Source organism: Amyelois transitella, chromosome 17 (assembly GCF_032362555.1).
Source record: "Amyelois transitella isolate CPQ chromosome 17, ilAmyTran1.1, whole genome shotgun sequence".
Lineage (NCBI taxonomy): Eukaryota > Metazoa > Arthropoda > Insecta > Lepidoptera > Pyralidae > Amyelois > Amyelois transitella.
In genome coordinates, this window is record NC_083520.1 from 5647676 (window position 1) to 5666648 (window position 18973).

The 18973-nt window shown below is 35.1% G+C and overlaps 1 protein-coding gene across 1 annotated transcript; it reads left to right on the top strand.

Moving 5' to 3' along the window:
* The first annotated feature begins 5634 nt into the window (after positions 1 to 5634).
* Positions 5635 to 18969, top strand: LOC106142207 (uncharacterized). The gene is made up of 19 exons (XM_013343887.2): positions 5635 to 5854; positions 7095 to 7207; positions 8519 to 8758; positions 8926 to 9088; positions 9552 to 9690; positions 9974 to 10186; positions 11424 to 11625; positions 11869 to 12043; positions 12435 to 12620; positions 12769 to 12928; positions 13346 to 13463; positions 14126 to 14257; positions 14398 to 14564; positions 14861 to 14946; positions 15264 to 15389; positions 15846 to 16010; positions 17563 to 17642; positions 17973 to 18059; positions 18781 to 18969. The coding sequence occupies exons 1-19, from the start codon at positions 5635 to 5637 to the stop codon at positions 18967 to 18969; spliced, it is 2961 nt and encodes a 986-aa protein (XP_013199341.2).
* Positions 18970 to 18973: the final 4 nt, after the last annotated feature.

Consider the following 18973-nt stretch of genomic DNA (forward strand, 5'->3'; position numbering starts at 1 on the left):
CTGCTCGCATCCTAATCTGAGAGAGTCATTTATCCAGGAAGAAGGATCGTCGTGATTCCCGCGCGATTTATACATAAAAAAGGTTGGATATGTGGTTTCCTTTTCATATTTGCGTGAAAAGAAAAATGCTGTCATGGGAAACATAAAAAATGAAATAAAAGATCCCCAGTTTTATCACTCTTGAAATTAACCGCGAAAAGTTCCCAAAAGCTTTTGGTGTCCTCGTACACAGCCGACCGCTCCTGAGCTAAAGTTTCTATATTTTTTTAATTCTGTATAACAAACCTCATTTTCGTATGAGAGTGTTGATTTTATTAGCATAATTTATTGCTAAATATGTGTATATCCATCAGTAAAAAAAAATAAGTATTGTAAAAAAATAATATACATTCAATTTAAATCGCAAAATATTATTTTGCTAATACTATGCCCAAACATGTTAGTGATGTGATATTCAAATTGAAGACAAACTACAGTGAACTGTGATACATTCTGTGTTATTGAGTGAATTATAATCAATCATCTCACAAGGTCATACGTGAAAATATTGGTTAGGTACATAATTCACTTTTTCTTTAATTCTTTTAATATTTGTGGTACCCCTCCGAGTAGGTAAAACTCTATCGTTACTGTTTGCCGAGACTTACTGATAGACAAGGCACAGCCCAAATCGCTGGGTCTAGAAACTTAAAATTTGGCATGTTTTCAGGTGTATATACGCGAGAGAAGCTGCTGCTGAAGGGCATACTCTAGAAACCAAATAAAATTGAACAAAAAAGAATTATTATTATATTAAATCATACTGCAAGCAAAATCTCCTTCATGAAAACTCTTTTACTTGACACATCAGCATATAAATCCCGGAGTAGCCATCAATATCCAAAGACTCTTGTGCACTAAGCTTAAATAATAATGCAACATCCATTCACCGCGAACACTAAAGTGTCACACTAAAGATTGATTAATGAACACTCAATAAACAGGACAAAGATCCTTTCAAGGGAAATATTAACAACGGGCGACAGATAAGAAAAATTGCTTTCAAAATAAGGGGAAAACTGAATGGTTAGCAATCTGCTGACTGTTGCGGATATTATATTTTCATTCCGCGAGCTCGGTGTATCGTGTCATTAAAGCTTCTTGTGTGAAGACAGGAACGACGCCTTTCTATTCATGTATACGTAATACGTTTATTTATTTGTGTCCTGAGTTTCAAATACTGTGAGATGTTAAATGTACAACTCTTAGCGATGAATCATTACTGCATGTTAATTTCAATGGTTACAATGTCAAAGGAATAAATAACTCGACGTTTTTAACATAACAATATGAAGAACATAATGTAACAAATCTGCAAAACCACTCACACGTTACAATCAACCGAACTCAAATGCACATCAATGGACATAATTTATCCAAGAGATTATCCCTACTCATTTGTGGACATCACTTTTCACGGAGTATATTCTAAAATTCAATGGTTTGGAATAAACTTACATGGAATACGTGCTAAAGTCATATTTCATTCAGGTTTAACCTGTTTTAAGTGTACCCGGAAGTGACCCCTTGTCCTGTTACAAAATTTTACTGTTTAAACTAAATTCGATCCTTTTTAAACCTCTTAAACTTGCCTCACTAGTTTGTTAAGGAGCAATTAAGTCAGGTTTTTACCAGGCAATACCAATCAATCAAGTCGAAATTTAGCACATACGTTTTTATTGGACGATGATATTAGATTATCTAATGGTAATGCATCATAAATTTCTATACCTTAAATATGCATAATGTTGTCATTCTGAATTCAATTTTAGATAGTAATTGTTTACAGAATATTTGAATACGTAAATCTGTAATTTTATAGCTATGTAATAATTCTATGCCATTTATTTACTTCGTTTTATGTTAAATGTTTCTCTAAGGCACATTCTCATTTGCTTTAACTTAGATAGTTACTTAGCAATTTCCTGTTTAACAAAGACGAAGTTGTAATAGTCGGAAATATTATGTAGCGAGCTAGTTGACGGGTGAAAATTGAAATTTTAATGCAGCGGGCAACACTGAACGTCGCGCTCTTCCATTTTATTCGCTAACGAATTGCGGGCTTTTTCTTTGCGGATGTTTCTTTTACTTTGAATAATATCACTTTGTTTTTTTGATGTTTTTTCATCGAAAACCTTTCAGAACTTTGAACAACTTTTTTACATTTATAAAGAAATATGAGTGAGATATAACCTCTGCCTTTTTAAGTCTTTGAATTCCTAGTAAGTATATTAACACTTAACGTTAATGACATGCAGAGTCAACGACTTAAATATTGTTTTTAACAAAAAAAAAAGAAACAACAAAGAGCCCCAATTTAAACCACGCTTGTGAAACATGTGAACGCCTTTACACGAACATTTGAACTCGCTTGCACACTTTTATTCCAACAACGCTTTGATGTTTGGACGAACAAAGAGTACCTAGTGAATTACCACCGTTGCGGTCTGCTTTGCTCTGTGGTTCTGAGTATGCTTGCAGTTATTGCCCGAAGCGACAACCACGCGTCTTACTGGCCCACTTAAAACCGCAAATGTTGGGTAATTTTCGGGTGTCGTCCTTTATCCCGCTAAGATTAATGACAACCTTACAAAAACATTATGAAATGGTAGTTATAAAAATATGTGTTCAGATTGCTTCTTTTAGAAAACTTTCTAATACATACTAACCAATATTGAATCGCGTAAATATTTTAAAGAATATCTGCATAACTTTCAATTTTTTATTGGTATCTAATATTTACATAGATATTTTCAGATATGTTTATCATTTTGAAACATAATTGCACGACGTAAAGCAATTCTCAAACTAATTAAAGCAAAACAAAGCTTTAAACCAAACGAATGCACCGTGATTCTATAAGTTGAAATATAATAAGGTTAAGCCTTACCCCCTTACTCGCCTTTTAACCAAAGCGTATTCGCCACCGCAACTTGACGGTATAAATACAACATGTTTGATATTAAGAGCGTAAGCAGAAAATTTAATTAAGTACCCACACAGTGGTCGCAAATGCTCCTTTAATAACTTCAAAAAGGCTCCTCTAATATTTTGTGATGAGACTCGATGTTTTACCGATAAAGTTGTTACGAGTGGGCGAAGGCTGAAGCTCAATTGGCTGTTTCGGGAGACATAAGGGCGGAATTTAATTATCGTAAAAGTACGTCGTCACGTCCCTACCATTGTGGTAAAAATAAATTTTGAAGACATATTTTTTATTTCAACAATTTTTTATAGTTGTTTTTTTTTTTCATGATGAGTATAATATTTATTTGTAGAACAGGTTATAAGAATAATAATTTCACAGTTCTCTGCTTTCTGCTTATCTATAGGAATACAAATGTGTCTAAATCTTAGACAAACGCCTACCTCGTATTTAAAAATCATAAGACATGAAACAATAAAAATATATTTTATTACACAGTACACATCACATGAGATATTCAATAAAAAAAAAAGTAAAATTACTTCACCAGAAATGTACATGCAAGTCCAAATTATCGTCTGCCACATGACGTGGGTAGACACACGTGCGACCGCCAAGTGCAGGTCACGGAAATATAAACAAACTGGAAAACCAATTAAAAAAAAATGAGCTTCAAATAACTCAAAGAAGTTTTTTTAATAAATATATCACGTCTTCACGTATTTATCCCTTATAGAGGCCACGTTCAACTAATTAATTCTTTACATATCTTTTTGAAATTACTTGAAAGCACCCGCAGCTCCGATAACATTGTATTAAAAGAGTTACTACAGCGTTTAGTTTTTAAAAAAATATTTAATTAGAAAAATACCTTTATTTCAATTTCCCTTCATTAAATTTTATGGGTATGCTATTTTACTCATCTGAATCTTGTAGTTGTGAATGGATTTTCCAGGTTGGTTATATTTCCACGGCGTAGACAAACTCGTCTTTGTTGTGACTTCTGAGAATAACAAATACGTTTTCGTTGTGAGGTAAACTATATCTTCTCGTCCATATATATCTCTTGTAAATTAAATTGTTGTTCAAACAAACAGCGACTGTAAGGGTCTTTACCCTTAGTAACCATTTGCTCAGCCTTTTAATTAAATAAAATGAACCTTAAACTTTGATAACTTAATTAGACAAGTTTTGAACAATGTTTTAGCAAAGAGCAGTAAAGAGAGAGAACTCTTTCTTGTTTACCTACCTGCGATAACTATATTTTACCCATTGTAGATATAAATTATCGACTTTGGTTTTTATTTATTTATAACTTATTGAGTCTTAAACTTATATAAAATTACATACGGTTCTTATAAATCGCCGATAATTTGTGTAGCATTTCGTAGCACATTCGTAGCCTCTGCAATATAATGCTACGAAGTCCTATGAAATGACGCCAATCTTTGTAAGTTTCTGTCCAAAATGTTAAGTATGATCTGAACGAACGAATGTTTAATACCACTTTATCTCTCTCTAGTTGTTCCCCTATGTCTGAGGATTGTAGTCAGCATTAGGATTGCATCTAAAACAGACGATCTACTTTCAGCGGTTTCTGTCCAGCGCGTCTCTTACAACCATATAAAATTTTAAGGTAGAGTCCTTCACTTGATCGGTTCATCTCGTTGTTGTTACCACTAAGTATACATATTTGTTTTTATAACCAATGATTTGTTTGATGTTGGCCTGGTAGCGGTGAAAAGCACAACTGCTTCTCGTCCCTTGCACATTGTTAAAAATTAATCAAGGGAAAGGCCCATAGACTTGTGATTCCTCTTTAACGATGGGCTAACTACCTACTTGTCACTATATCTTACTAATTTAAACCATGTCTTTAGCTGTAGTGGCTTTTTTTTTGTTGTTGTAAGTACCACATTCGATGCAAAGCCATGTTGACCAGAACACTAAGTGTATTTGTGTGAAATTCTTTCCCCCAAGGAAGATTTTTCTTCCTTAAACCGAGAGCTGAAGTAAAAGTTTGAGCAAATCCTTTCAATAAAATATTGCGAGTTGGACAGGCGCGAGGTCTGTTTGCAAGATCGAGAGGATCTGCATTCTAGTGGCTTCGGGATTTGTCGAAGAAATAGTTGGTAAGTATTAAAGTAACAATTGTTTTTTTTGTCTTATATATTAAACTTTGTATTTAGCTGTTTAATAGTAGCTGTTAAATACGTCGCACGATGCATAGTTTTTGTTACTTCCATCTTATTCCAATACTAGTATTCACCCGCAGTCGTGGACTAAAGCTAGTACTGAAAGCTCATAAGTGCAGAATGGGACATAGGATAATAGCCCGAAATATACTCTATGTCCTTCTCCGTACTCTACACTATATGTATGACAAATTTCATGGAGCTGATCTCCATGAAATTTGCAGTGTTTTTTGACGTCAAAGACGGGCAAACATATTTACATTACATACCTATTAGCATGGCTTTCCCACAGATTTGAAAATATTACTTGAAGGGATTTCCAAAGAACAGTTTTCAAAAAGGATGTAGTCCTGAGTTTTTGTAGCATTTTAAACAATCTGTCTTAGTCAAATGACATTGACAAACTAGACATTGTAGAGAAAAATCCAAACGTTAAACAAAAGTAATTTGTAATTTGCAATTTGATAAATAAAAATGGATGCCATAAGAAAGGAAGATGTTAGTTCACAGACGGTAGACATAAAGTTGGGTGACGAAGTGCAAGGCAGATCCGTGTCTGTCTACAGACCTATAGATAAACCAAGTCAGTCCTATCCGCAGAGTAAGCTGCGCGTGGGCAGTCTTCTACGCACCTGGGCGGATGTATCCCGGATCAACTATATGTCTGCTGAACCATTGGACGTGATAATATCTGGTATTCTTCCTCTTAACATAGCGTATTCCGCATGGCATGAATTTTCGCACATACTGGGTTTTGATTGAAGATTCGAGATTCTTTACAAAAATACATGGTCGTCTGCCTTAAAACTTGGCCAATCAGTCATTCTATCTGGTTGGGAAGATATTATTTTACTAATGTCTTCCCGATCAACCTATAAGAGTCGACATTAATGACCTTGGACTTCTTTATTCATTTATTAATTATCTAAGTATATCGATTATTACACAATCATTTAAAGATATTCTAAAAGATGTAAGAGCAATATATCTTGACCAATATAATAAAAACGTGTGGAAAATGTAAGAGAATTCCTGCTTGAATTTCACGAAACCTATTTAAAACATGTTCCGAACTTGATAAATAAAATATTTAGCATAAAAATTAGTACTCTACTATTTTATTATGAACGATCAAGAAAATACATAAAAACAGTAAAATTTTGATTGCAATTCATAAAATGAAATCTTTCATGCATTTACACTTTCCTTACTATTAAATGTACAATGGGATTCTCAAAACAAAAACGAGTGCCAACTTCCAACACTACAGAGTTAGTTATTTATGGTAACAACTTAATGTATCTGCCACTAGGGGTGAGAGGGCGTATTTACAATGCCCTTTTAGTGTACTTAACTATAGGTATTAAATATTACAGAGTATACTCTTAGTAATATATATATAATACACTACTTTCATTTATCAAAACATTTTTTTATTATCAATCTATAGATTCTGGATACATACATACAACCATAAAACCACGTCTCTTTCCTGAAGGTAGGCAGAAACTAAATTTTTCTTCTTGCCACAATCCCTACATACTTCCTTCGCTTCATCCACATTTAAACACTCTTCATACAAACTCGTAGGTTTTGGGTACACTTGATCAGACCTTTCACCAGGACGTCTCTGATTTGATCAAGATCTGTATTGATTTGACCTGTCAAATCAATACAGATCTAGATATCAGGATATATACGTGATTAGATATTGGAATCTATATAATAATGATACCATAACCATATTCCATCATAAAGCCATACAGCTGAACGTGGTCTTTAAAGACTGTTGGCTCTGTCTACCCCGCAAGAGATATAGACGTGATTTTATGTATGTGTGTCTGTATAACCATATTTTATACTGTTTCTAGGCACAGCTATTTAAAAAGCAGTATTTCAGTGGCATTACCAAATTTAAATGTCTTTTTTGACAGGACAAAGCATCAGACGGAAGAGCATCGGCCTATTTTCGAAGAAATACTCCATTCAGTGTTTTGTACCTACGGAATTACGCAAGCTAAGTGCCGAAGATTTATTTTCAGAACAAGTAAGATGTCTCTTTGCTCGCTTCACACTGTATGTACGTATAGAAATAGCAATGATATATATTGACAGTCGTCTACAGATAAACCTGTTCATAAAAACCAAAACCATAGGGAGATTAAGTTTCTCTTCACTTTGGTATTGCAGATTGAAAAAATATTTACATTCATGTGAATACTCGTGACTCAAGGTAACTACTGTCACTTAGATGATTTAAAAGGACTGAGCCTCGTGTTATTTTTTTTTTTCGAGTAATGCTGAGGCCGTATTATGTTTCTTGTGGGTATTAAAATTTACAACATCATACCGCTAATTAAAAGTTCAGTGTTGTTAGCAAATAATATCGTCGATATCGTTTAATTTTCATTAATATTGTATGTATAAATTGAGTTTCTAAAACACTTAAATAAGACTTTTCACATATCTTAACAAAACAATGTGGAGTAGCTTCTTTCATGAAATATTGACGAAAGTAAACTTTATCCTGAAATATTTTCGCTTGCCTCGAGGCTAAAATATGCGGACAGGCGCTGAATGTCTATTATAATTTAAGAGATGATGAAAACATAGAATCATAAATATACATAGAAGAAGTGTCGAATTTTGCTTTAAAAGTGGTGAGACACAAATGTTAATTAACTATTACTAAAATACATTTTACAGCCACTCCACAATTTTTCCCATAAATATTTTTTTTAGAAAATGATTATACAAAAATATTAAAGTTTTTATATGTAACGAACTTCGTCCTAATGTTTCTTTTATTATTCAACATATAGTTATTACGAAGTACATACTTAGTTATTTTTAACTACGAAATGAGAGAATAGATAACTTAGATACTTAATTTTTACACTTGTATCAAATAGTTTTTCTTTATTAACTTGTGTCGTGAAGTCGTGATGTTTCGAATGGCAATAACCATTCAATTCTTCTTCGATAATAAATTCGAAAAGTACTACCTCTGTTTATATTTATTCTAAGGAAAAAAATTAGGTTCTGTCCCGACCAATCTAATATACCTACGTCCCATTGAGTAGGGTTACATTTTGTCAAACTCCCGACTCGAATATTTCTCAAAAGGTGAAAAATTTAACGCATTATCGCTTCAGATAAATCATTCTTAAATGGATGTTACACAAAGACTATTGCCATGTTCCAAGATAGATTAGTTTTCCCTATCGACAGGGCCTCGGAGGTCAGACGGCTTGCTTTGGATGCTTCTTGTAATAAATAACTTGAATTACCTGATCCTTAACCCTTTTTCGACGCTCCTTAAACTTCATGGCAATCACTTCAACATACTTAATCTCAGTTTCCAGTAAACGTTACGCCACTCCTGAACGAGGAACAACTATGGCGTTGTTTCTACGTTTTCCCCGAACTATACGCAGACGTGTACTCTCCAGTAGTACGCATACGTAAAATAGAGGATGTACCAGAGCTGGTGGGAGGAGTTCTGACGCGGGACATGGTGACAGCCTGCCTCACTTACCTAGCACGAACACCGATCTTGGGAGATTATGTGTATATTAAGTTGGACTTGTCGTCGAAGGTAGGAATTCACATAACTGTAGTCCCTAAAATATATCAGTAAATGTATGTCACGCGCATTAATGTCGTCACAAATCAATGTCGGCCTTTATGATTATAAATAACTTATTTTTTATAATCTCTTGAGAAAATCATATCGTTCGTTTGCTGTTTATTTTTTGTTCCCAGCACTTGATCAACATAGACGTTCTTAAGCATTATAAATTCCTGGTATATCTGGACTTATCATCCAACTTTCTGACGTCGCTGAATGTACTGGCATATCTACCATATCTCCAATACCTCTCCGTAGCTTTCAACAGGCTGGACACTGTGCTGGAATATGACACACGTATGTTTTGAGTTGATTTTTATATTTTGCGATGGTTGGCAAATAATCGCAATCGAGCAACGATTCTTAATTAACTTAAACATTTTCCTTTTAAAGTTCATTAAAAAGGGATAGATTAGAACAAAGTTATGTCTAGCCACTTTAAATAATTTTCGGACTTTCTGTATCGTATTTCTCGTATCAGTGTGGTAATCCAGTTACTCTGGATGTGTAGCAAAATAAAAAAAGAAATTTTATTCTGTCTTACGTATCTTGTAAAGCTCTCGCGAGTGGTGTGCGGCAAATATAACAGTTGTTATTTTTTTTTTTTTCAAATTTTTCAAAAGATACTTACAAACGTAATAAGTAATTGTAACAAACTGATTAAGTGAGTAGCTTAACGCTTTTTATGGAAATTGAAATCGCACCACCATAATGAAGCTTTGTCTTTTTTATCTGCACTTCTGATAACTTCGTTTTCCAGCCCAATGGTTCCTGACAGAGGTCCATTATAAATTCAATTCGGTGACGAGAATCCGTGACTTGGATGGCTTCTGGTCTATCACAATCCTTGATCTATCTCATAATAACATCAAACATATTACTGGTCTTGAAACGCTGAGGTAAAATATATTACATGTTACACACATATTACATTAGGTACATACATTTGCGAATAGACTAGACTTACCAAATAATTTAATGTTTTAATTAATTTTCATTCAATTTCCTGTCGATGTTGTAAGAGACGACTAAAGACCTATTTCGAGTTCCTAGTTTTATTGTATCAAGAGTCTGCAAATATAATTTGCTTCAATGCAATAACTTCACGTTCTTTTGAAAATGAGAATACAAAGCGAAATCTTTTGTGCTTTAAATTCAACCGCATACAAATTGTATTTTCAGGTATTTGCGTCGTCTTGACCTCTCCTTCAATCATATTCAGCGTCTAGAAAACTTGAATAACCTACGTTTGCTCTGGCTAGACGTGTCCTATAATAACATATCTAGCTTTGAGTTTGGCAACCAAAAAGGTCTTTTTACCCTATTACATCTGGAGTATCTAAATCTGAACGAAAACAACTTGACTTCTTTAAAAATGTTCTCCGGTTGCACAAGGTAAATTGAATTTGTTCAGTTTTAAAGATCACATAGATGTTAGTGTATACAAAACTAGAATACTTACGCCCGCGGCTCAAAACGTGTTTAATCGCGGTAATATCAGTTCGGTTTTCATACATTTACAAAGAAAAAGAAAGTTAAAGGGAACAATACCGTTCAAACAAAGCAGTTATAAGCTATCTACCTCTTTCTACATCTGATAAAAAACCAGAACAAATATTGATTTTAGTTAATAACTTACCTGGTTATTAAAGAACACTAATTAGTTATTACCCGCAAGACTCGGCTCTCTTATGAAAATCGAGGAACCTCTTCATGTTTCAAAATAAATTAGTAAGATATTTAGTACAAAAAAGTATGTCTAATATAAGCGTTTATATAGTTTCAAGCCCTAAATTTCTGTAGATTATATACATACATATAGTCACGTCTATATCACTTGTGGGGTAGGCAGAGCCAACAACCTTAAAAGCAATTTAGCTTTTCTGTACATTTGACACATTTATTTAAATTTCATAACTTATATAATAAAATCGGTCAGTTAGGAATAACATATACCTACACCACTACATACTATAGAAGTTATTAGTAGGTACTGGTGAATGTGACGAAGCAACTGGTGATTGTGACAGCCTTACGTTTTCATATTGCATCTTAATAATAATAATTCTAAGATTTATTTGACAGCTGTACACTGCGCGGAAAATTGCGTGCGATGCAATGCGACGGCACATTTGTCGTCCTATAATTTCAAGTACAATGGCATTTCTATTGTTTTTTATTATTCCGATTTCTTTGGACATACATATAGATTAATACTTATGAATGATTTCGCTCTATAATCTGTTCATGAGGTGCAATAAAGAGTATTGTATTCGATTCATATTCTCCTCCAAACATCTGTATTACTTGCCTTTTTATTTTTATGTGTTTTTTTTCGTATTGTAAAACGAACGAGCAATAGTGTACCGAGAGAGCAGCCATATAATTTTATTTTTTATTTTATTTTATTTTTATTATTATTTTTTTATGAGAAATAAAGTTCTTTAAACATATTTTTTTATTTTATTTTCCACGTTGGTGCCCACGGAAGACCAGCGTTGCGGTATATACCACGACAAATGCTGAGGGGGGGCCATTTTGGTACAAATGTTGTTATAGATTAAGGTTTTATGTTTTTGATATATTATTATGTACCAAATAAACATTTTTTCTTTCTTTCTTTCTATTCCAGACTCCGCGAACTGCACGCACGCAACAATCGCTTGGGGATGCTGTTAGAGCTGGCGGTGTACATGCGACAACTGCGCCGCCTCATCGTGCTAGACCTGAGAGCCAACCCAATCTGCTCCACGCCGGGGTACCAAGATGTCATCATAAACACCTTCCCTGCGCTACTCAGTTTGGATGCCCAGGAACTCGATCCGATTGTTCAAGTAGCTACATTTTTCGTTATGTTATTGGCTGTTGTACAGTACAATACGAGTACATCATCAAACTGGCGTTTGTCACACACACTTTGTTTTACTTAACATTATTTGCCATTTACACCCAAAATTATAAGACTGCCTGAATATATTTATATTTACGCTTCACTTTAGCCGAGTAATCGATCTATCTAAATGCATTACATATGTGGGTAATCACTTAGCTCTGAATACAATCATATCAAATTGCAGAGGTTGTCTAAAATGGACATGATGCCGGACGCGACTAGCTTTGCCACCCGACGCCTCCTGCGCCTGCTCTACATACAACAGCTATCGAAAGCGACCGTGTCCCCGCATGTACCGCCAGCGGACACCAATGAAGTACCCATTGTTGTGTTGGTGGGGTACGAAGCGGTAGGCAAGGGTAAGTGGAATCTACCTCCTTGTATAAAAATAAATGTCAACAGTTTTCATTTGTCTGCCCAGAGTTTTATTTTTATAGGAATTTGCTATATTTCCTTCTTAGTATAAGCACGTCCTTAGTATGTAATTCATTACAATTTTCTTCTTCATTTTTAAACTCTCAGAAGATGAGGTGTTTTTGTACTGATCTTAAAATGACTGAATATTATTATTAGACCTCTCGTGTTGTTATTGGTGGCTTTATTTTTCTCGTGTTATTTTTTTCATGTTATTCGTCTCATTAAAGATAACTTTTTTGAAAAAACAAGATTACATATTTATTATTAAATCCATTTTATCCTGTATCAAACAACATTGAAGTAAATATGTTATTTTGCTAATATTCTTTATAGGTAAGCTCGCTCGCCGCCTCGCCGCAGAGTGTAAAACCAACATAGAGTTAGCATTACAGCACACAACAGCGACGTTCCATTTCCCGGACCATTACAAGCAGATCTCCCGGTCCAAGTTCGATGACATGTTGCTGGCCGGCGATCTCCTTACCTATACCGAGATGGCTGGGGAGTCCTATGGCTTAAGTAAGATTGTCTTTCTGTTCATTTTGAGGGCCTAGCTTCGCCAACTCGTAGTACGCCTTAAAAGGAACATTAAATTAGAACATCAAGGGGTCAGCATTTTCGAAATCTATGTGTATCGGTCTGATCGATTTAAATTAATTGTTTTCAGGCCGTGAAGAGGCTTTCATAAATGAAGGAAAAATCAAAGTTGTTACCATGGACTTAATAGCAGGACTGATGCTGAGGTTGCGCGGAAGGAGACCGTATTTAATTTTAGCCACCTGCTCGAACAAAGAGGCATTGAAAGCAAGACAAAAACAAAGAAAGCAGTTAGTGTGGATTTATATTGCAATGTAAAAATAATAGTTTTTAAAGTGTTTATTTATCAAATAGTGTCCCGTACTGTCCACTACTTTGATTAAGTAACATTTTAAACGCTGTGAAGTCAGGTCAACATTACCTGACCTTAACTGCCATATGCATGAAAGGAGTAATGAATATTGATGAAGCTAAAGAAGTATGCAGGGATCGTGGCAAGTCAAAGTAGAAATAAAAATCTGCTTTTCCCAGCACAAAAGAGTCATGATATTGTTAAAATATTTTGCATAGGTAGTTTTTCCCACTATTTTCGGTTCACTGCCTAGTCCTATTCTAACGCAGGCGAAAACTACATTGAATACTTATAACTATTTATCCTTTATTAGATGTAGGTACCTAGTAGGTACCTATCTAAATATTTATTGTAGCTTTCGGGAGGTCGCCTACAATCTTACTGCGTTGGAGACTCCTTTTGAAAAGTCGACCCTGCAAGTTCTACTGTCTGGTCGTATAATTATCACAGGAATACTCAACGAGATTTTAGTGGTAAGTTCTTTATGAACAGAGTAGACAGCGTCCGCGAGACACCCCGCGAGAATTTCGGGAAATCCTCTCTTAGTGTTCACCTGTACTCCCCAGTGAAGAATATTACTAGTAGGCGTAGGAATGCTGACATATACGTACATGCCAGACTTCCTACGCCCAGTAGTTTCGGCTGTACGTTGTCAGTCAGTCACTCAGTAACGGAAGAGTTTTATACATACGTCTTTTTCCCGGAGGGGTAGGCAGGTACATCTTTCCACTTGCCACAATCTCTGCATACTTCCTTCAATCAATCAAAATTACATATTGATTTTAAATTTTTAAATGTGTGGTTTCCCGGTACCAATACAAAAAATAATAGGACCACTTCATGTCTTTCCCATGGATGTCGTAAAAGGCGACTAAGGGATAGGTTTACAAACTTGGGATTCTTTTTTAGGCGATGTGCTAGCAACCTGTCACTATTTGAATCTCAATTCTATCATTAAGCCAAGTACTGAACGTGGCCATTTAGTCTTTTCAAGTCTGTTGGCTCTGTCTACTCCGTAAGGGATATAGTCGTGACCATATATATGTATGTTTTTTTTAGTTTATATATGTATGTATTAGGCTGTTTTTTGTTTCGTAAATATATAACTAAATTTCTTGATCCGCTATTGTGTTAGGGTCTACCAGATGAAAAGGAGCAAAGTGAATTTGTGATTGAATCAGAATGTTCCTTGATGATGAGCAGCGAAGCAAGGCAAGCCGTCAAAGATTACGCATGTGGAGTGAACATGTTTAATTTTCTCATTTCTGTAAGTTATGGAACTAATTCTGCATGTCTGCTTACCTATCTTTTACCTACACCTTGTAAAATTGGCGTATTTTTATTATTATTCTATATCTATAGTATAAATATTACTTACATAAATTACTTACAAAAATACGTCTTTAGAGTTCGTCGTCGTTAGATGAGGAGTTTAAGCGAGACAGAAGCAGCCAAATGGACCAAAGTTTACACTCACTCTACAAAGAGTCCCAGGGGCCCGACGAATTCAACAGCTATGCTAATGAACAAAACTCCTACCAAGACTCAAAGGATCAACCAAACAAAAATATAAAGTTGGCAAAGGAGGCTGGAGGTGCCCGCGGGTGAATGATAAATTAAAATGATAATGGAGAAAATATAGGCTAGAATCGTGAAAAATTAGTTTTTAATGAAATATGAACATCATTTTCTTGCTTTTTTGATGTAAGTTGATAACTGAATTCGTCCGGTATGAATTATCCTACATAAAATTAATTGTGGATCATTTAAGGATATCAGCCAATGAAATGTAGGTACTTAATTTCCACGAGCAAAAGCTACTTTGCATAATTAAAATACCTTATATCTAAGTATTTTATTTATTCTATAGAAAATCGCGCTCTAAACATGAAAAGAACAGTCTTGTTCGACCAAAAAGTGTCGATTTCAGCAGGTACACCTCATCAACATGGAAAGGTATTTAAATTTGTTTATTTATTGATTAATTTAAAATCAAATTAGTGTTTTTCAGAAAGTATGAAATACAAGCTGTTGCTGTGTATTTTTGTATTGTTCTTAAGTTTGACCTAAGCCAAACACATTTTAGGAAACTGCATTGAAATTGGTCGGTTACAGTTTAATTTACCTTTGTGATTGTACAAGATGACAATTTCCTCACTTGTTCCTTCGCTTGTCGTGAAAATTATTCTGTTATAAACTTCGCGTAATCGTATGTTCAGTGCTCTTAAGAACTTAGGTTTTGAAAATTAAATGACTGTTGAATAAATTTTCAGGCCTTTCAACCCAAGCTCCGGATAGCACGAAGTCGTCAAAGTCCGTCACATTCACTTCTACTAACAACACTGAAGCCGTCGGAGCCATCTCCGGAATGTTCATAGAACCACCAATACCATCAAAAGGTGACATTTGTTTGTGTTTTATTGTTGATGTTTCATAGTTAATCATATTTACCGTAGCGTAATGGCACAGAAATATTTTAAGTACAATGGATCAAATAGAAACCCTTTTTCACATAGAATCTTTGAACGTTTACGATGTGAACAAGGATACATTTTTATTTGGCCTACTGTACGTACCTAGATCGTTCACCGCGTTAAGTTGCCTACATTTTACATAGTATTTATTCCCATTAATTTGGATGAAATGAGCCTATGTGTGTTTTAGATTGTTTGAATACCCAAAAAATTAAATAACTCTGTTACTACGTCTAGTATAATCTATGTCAAACTTCATCAATATTAGCCCACACTCCCAGAGATATCTAGCCCAATTTTAGTTACAAAATTCAAGATCACATCCTACTGGCATAGATATTTTCTTTCTATATATACGTATAACTTTTTTTTCTATTAAAGCTCAAGGAGACAAGGCCAACATAAGGTCGATAAGCCACAGAAAATGGAAAGGCCCCACAGGGCACCGCGCTCACCCCGGAGATTCCCTAGACGATACTGATCTCTGGCTGGCATTCCTCGCTGAGACTGGACTGTTGCCATTGACCAGCACTGTTTTCCAGGCTTGTAAATATCTATACTTATAATATAATATGGTAAAGTTTGTAACTGTGATTTCGTCAACCTATCATGAAAATTCTTTCACCGTTAAAAAGGATCAGGTCTTTTCTTTGCGGTGCATAGCCGAAAAGTTTTTGGCCAAGAGTCAAAAAGTCTATTGCACATTCGTGGATTTGGAAAAGGCCTATGACAGAGTTGAGAGGAATGAATTGTGGTCAGCACTTTCTATGCATGGGGTGAGCAGTCTCTTGATACGAGCACTGAAATCCTTATATGAGGATTCGAGTGCTTGTGTCAGGATAAACGGAGCGCACACTGAGTGGTTTAAGATTGAGAAAGGTGTTAGGCAGGGATGTGTTGCGTCACCGTGGCTGTTCAACCTATTTATGGATAGTTGTTTGACAGATTTGAAAGAGTCTGAAAGTGGATTAAGGATGAATGAATTACTCGTCAAATGTCTGCTCTATGCCGACGATCAGGTTATACTGGCGTCATCAGCGGAGGAGTTACAGGAGATGGTAAACTGTATGCATGAAGCTTTAAAAGAGAAAGGAATGAAAGTGAACGTAAGTAAAACTAAAACACTGGTTTTTGAAATGGAGAAAGAAATGACAGCATGTAATATTTTGATTGGAGGAGAAAAAGTTGAGCAAGTGAAAGAGTTTGTATATCTAGGATCAAAGTTTACATCAGATGGCAAGTGTGATAGTCATATTGAAAGGAGAGTGAACGCGGGGAACATGGTGAATGGAGCTTTGCATGCCTTTATGAGCAGTCAGAAACTATCCAAAAAGGCTCGACTGGCTGTGCACAGGGGCGTGTTGGTCCCGACATTAATGTATGGGAGTGAAAGTTGGGTATGGCAAAAGAAGCACGAAAGCAGAATAAATGCAGTGGAAATGAGAGCGTTAAGGAGTATGTTGGGTGTGAAATTGAGTGACCGGATAAGGAACAGCGTGATAAGGGAATGTTGTGATGTGAAAGAAGATGTAGTTACAGGAATAGAAAAGGGTATGTTGAGATGGTTCGGTCATGTGGAGAGGATGAATGAAAACAGGTTGACTAAGCAGATATACAAGGAGAGTGTGGAGGGAAAGGTCGGGGTGGGAAGACCTAGACGAACATATCTTGATCAAATTAAGGACGTCCTGGTGAAGGGTCAGGTCAAAAGTGCCCGAAACCGCCGAGCTTGCATGAAGAGAGTTATGAATGTGGATGAAGCAAAGGAAGTATGCAGGGATCGTGGCAAGTGGAAAGAGGTAGTCTCTGCCTACCCCTCCGGGAAAGAGGCGTGAGTTTATGTATGTATCTTAAAAAGGATATTATCTACGAATCTTATAGTATCTATATGTAAGTATAAGGGCGAAGCCGTGGCTGGCCGCTACACTTATAATATTTTAAGAGAAAAAATAACAATAGATCAAGTTTTTATCCCTAATGAGATATAATTTAACAGAGTCGTAAGTAAAAAGACACGAAAGCCACCTTTAGCAAGATGGCTATAATGGAATTGAGATTCGGATAAAGATATTCAGCTACATAACTGAATTTTTTCCAGCTGATACTGAACCAGGAGGTCAAGAGAGCAGAGTCGATGATCCAGAACTAATTCTAAAAGAATTGGAAAATTATCAGAAGGTGCTTTATTTATTATACTGTTATAATAATGACAATATATTGGGGGAAGACAATCATATTTATATTTATTTCTTTTATTATTATTTTTTAATTTTAAACAAATTTAAAATAAGATTTTAATAAAAAATATAAATTATATAAAATCTTATTGCGTTATCGACGTTAATGAATAGCGCTACTGCAATAAGAAGCGATAGATAACAACTTCATATACCACGTCTTACGTCCCTTGCGGAAGTAGATAGAGACCGCCGAAAGAAATCCAGGCATGTAAGGTCTTAACTGGGCATACTCCTTTTTTGAAATATCTGCTTTGTTTATAATTGTCAGGAAATCAACCAGGCATTCAATACAAACAGCATGAGAGACGAGTACGAGACAATGCATCGCACATATCCAGGCCTTTTTTGGAACACTGTGAGTACAACACAAAGGCTTTATACACCACTGTTTACATATTAACTTACCTGCAGAGATGGTTCTGATTTTTCAGGAGTAAAATATACATACATACATATAATCACGTTTAAATTCCTTGCGGGGTAGACAGAGCCAATAGTCTTTTAAAATACTGATAGGCCACGTTCAGCTGTTTGGCTTTATGATAGAATTGAGATTCAAATAGTGACTGGTTGCTAGCCCATCGCCTAAAAGTAGAGTACCAAGTTTATAAACTAGCCTATCCTTTAGTCGCCTTTTACGACATCCATGGGAACGAGATGGAGTGGTCCTATTCTTTTTTTATTGGTGCCGGGACCCACACGGCACAGTAAAATATCTTCCACATTTATAATCAGACACTACTCTTTTGTATGCAAAAATAATTTTTCAAATCGAATTTATACCGTTATGCCGTTACAAATAAAAAATACGGTCGAATTGAGAACCGAAGGTCGAAGAGAAAGTCGGTTTAAACCCCTATATCACTAATTCACCTTTTGTGTTTACATCTCAATTGAAAATTACATTGCTAGGAAATTGTTTTTATATATTCAATTCAAAGTTTTGTAATCACACTTAATATTTCAATATTGACTAGTCTAATAAATACTTAACCAGTATTTGTTAGACTTTAGTTAATATGGAAATATTTGCATTATAAGAATATGAAGTATTTTATAAAATAAAATTGTTGCAGGTCGAGATGGATGATCCTAACGAAGCATTTCGTAAAATAAAAGCTATCATTAAGGATATTGTGATGAATCAGCCAAACCTGAGTCCTATGTTTGACATAGATTTCGCCAACATGAACCACTGTCACATCATCCAGAAGAAACTAGCTGAAATACGCAAACAAATAGCTCCGCAAAGGCTGTTCTATTAAAAGC

Coding starts and splice junctions, on each gene's coding strand:
- LOC106142207 (XM_013343887.2), top strand. CDS start 5,635: ATGGATGCCATAAGAAAGGAAGATGTTAGTTCACAGACGGTAGACATA. Junction 8,759..8,925: donor AGTTGGACTTGTCGTCGAAG/GTAGGAATTCAC, acceptor TTTTGTTCCCAG/CACTTGATCAACATAGACGT. Junction 9,089..9,551: donor TGTGCTGGAATATGACACAC/GTATGTTTTGAG, acceptor TTCGTTTTCCAG/CCCAATGGTTCCTGACAGAG.